Source organism: Poecilia reticulata, linkage group LG16 (assembly GCF_000633615.1).
Source record: "Poecilia reticulata strain Guanapo linkage group LG16, Guppy_female_1.0+MT, whole genome shotgun sequence".
NCBI lineage: Eukaryota > Metazoa > Chordata > Actinopteri > Cyprinodontiformes > Poeciliidae > Poecilia > Poecilia reticulata.
In genome coordinates this window covers 646,894-648,842 of record NC_024346.1, presented here as the reverse complement: position 1 = coordinate 648,842, position 1,949 = coordinate 646,894, and the positions used below count along the sequence as shown (strand labels likewise).

General features: G+C 58.0%; 1 protein-coding gene and 1 long non-coding RNA gene across 2 annotated transcripts in view; one reads left to right on the top strand and one right to left on the bottom strand.

Moving 5' to 3' along the window:
• Positions 1–6: 6 nt before the first annotated feature.
• The window catches only part of plekho1b (pleckstrin homology domain containing, family O member 1b), a 7,141-nt gene continuing 5,198 nt past the window's right edge, over positions 7–1,949 (bottom strand). Inside the window, exons 3-6 of the mRNA XM_008430612.1 lie at positions 1,868–1,892; positions 1,523–1,645; positions 1,349–1,447; positions 7–891 (exon numbers count right to left, since the gene is read on the bottom strand). Coding sequence (XP_008428834.1) covers positions 265–891; positions 1,349–1,447; positions 1,523–1,645; positions 1,868–1,892 — 874 coding nt within the window. The 3' untranslated portion in view covers positions 7–264. The remainder of the gene's footprint in view (positions 892–1,348; positions 1,448–1,522; positions 1,646–1,867; positions 1,893–1,949) is intronic.
• LOC103477477 (uncharacterized) lies at positions 949–1,933 on the top strand. Its single transcript, XR_535657.2, has 3 exons — positions 949–1,055; positions 1,237–1,675; positions 1,808–1,933. It is a non-coding gene; the product is annotated as an uncharacterized LOC103477477 (long non-coding RNA).

The window sequence follows — 1,949 nt, the reverse complement described above, 5'->3', positions numbered from 1 at the left end:
TTAGGTGGGTCCAAACCCAGGAGTCTGTCCAACCAGAACCTCGGGTCAAAGTTCTTCCTGAAGCCACAGAAACCTGAGAAGACACCTGATGTTCAGGTGTTTGTGGGCGGAGCTTCAGGGACCCGGCCAGGTCCAACAGAACAGGAACTTCTGACAGGCTTGATGAGGGAAACGGAATCTGAGGTTCTGCTCTTCGGAACACCCGGGAAGTCTTTAGGACCCAGCAGAGTCCAGAACCGGGCTGTGGTTCTGGTCTGGCCCGGTTCACATCAGGCTCTTACGGTTGGGTTTGGTGCTGTTGGGGCAGCCGGGCTCCAGCTGGCGGTACAGCGCCTTCAGCTCCTGGACCTCGTCCAGAACCTGCCGGGACTGGGTCCAGGCAGCGGCCGCCTCCTTCAGGAGCCGCTCCGCCTCGGCCCGCGGGCCGTCCGGCGCCGGCTTCCCGCCCTTGGCGCCACCCGGCTCGGCGTCGGCCCGGACCTCCAGCAGTAGCCGCTCCGTCCGCTCCAGCTTCTGGTCAATGAGCTCCTGTAGCCGGCCGAGCGGTGCCGCGGTTCTGCCAGTTCCGGTCGGGGTTTGGTTCTTGGCGTCCGGGTTCAGAATCTCGTCCATGGAGGCGCAGCGGTTCTTCTCCGCGGCGCCGAGCCGCCGGTCCGGCTGGGGGGTCTGGGCCGAACCCGTCTTCTCCCACACGGCCGTCTCGCAGGGAAGACTCTGGGACTTGGAGGACGACTCAGCGGTCCGGTCCGCCAGCGACCCGTCCGTCTGGGACCTGGGACAGTCCGGACCGGGCCGGGCCGGYGGTTCTGAGGCGACGCCTTTATGAGACGCGGAGTCCTCCTCCTGGATGAGGTCAAGGGTCAGCATCCCGTCCGAGGAGGAGGTGGACGCCTGGCGGACACACAGGAAACGGGTCACAGCYGGTTCTGAGGAACCGATGAGCCCAGACATCCGGRCCCTGAGACAGGAGCTCCATCCGGGCCCTAGGGGGCGCCATCCTGACGCGGAGCTGCGGTTCTTCACCCGGTTCAAACTCAACGGTTACCTAGCAACCGGTAATAACCTGCTAGCTAATTTATTAATTTAATAAAATATTTAGCTTTGCTCGCTAAATATTGTTTTTCTAACTAAACAGTTAGCTCATCAGTTAGCATGCTAACAAGATGTTAGTTTTCTAAGGAAATATTTAGTTGCTGTTCATTTTGACTCTGTGGTTTTAAAAATGGCCGCCCACAGAATCGGTCTGATCCAGAACCAGCAGGACTTTAGTGCTGCGTTGGTGCTGGTTCGGGCCGGATGTTCTGGGTTCTGGACGGAAGTGGGACCTAAAGGAAGGCGTCATACTGACCACAGCCAGCAGGTGGCCTCTGGTGGGCAGCCGGCGGTTATGAGGGATCTTCACTCGGTCTCTGGTCAGGTGAGACAGCTGGGAGTCGTCCACCGTCACCTAGAGGAGCAGAACCCGAGGCTCAGGTCAAACCGGGCCAAATGGAAGGCGGTTCTGTTCTGGTTCTGCTGGTACCTCATCCAGGATCCGGTTCTTGGCTCTGGTGATGGCTGTGTTCAGGACGTTGATCCAGGAGTCCTTCTCCTCCGGGCTGACGGCCAGGAACACCTGGTTGGGCACCTGCAGSACAGGAGGCACCTGGTCAGGGGGCGGGGCTACTGTCCACAGGTGAGCACCAGTGTTAATGTTGCTAATGATGACGATAAGTCAATTATTGACGGCCATTTTTTTCATAATGATGATGATGATGATGATGATGATGAGCTGTTAGTGTCTCAAAACGTTTCTGTCTGTTGTCAGTCCAGCTGAAGCTGCTTCACCTGGTTTGACCCCACCCACCTGAATGATGTCATGATGGACGCAGCGCCGTGCAGGTGACTTACTTCTAATGCTAACTGCTGATGCAACCAGCGCTGCACAATAAATGAGGTGTGTAACCTGT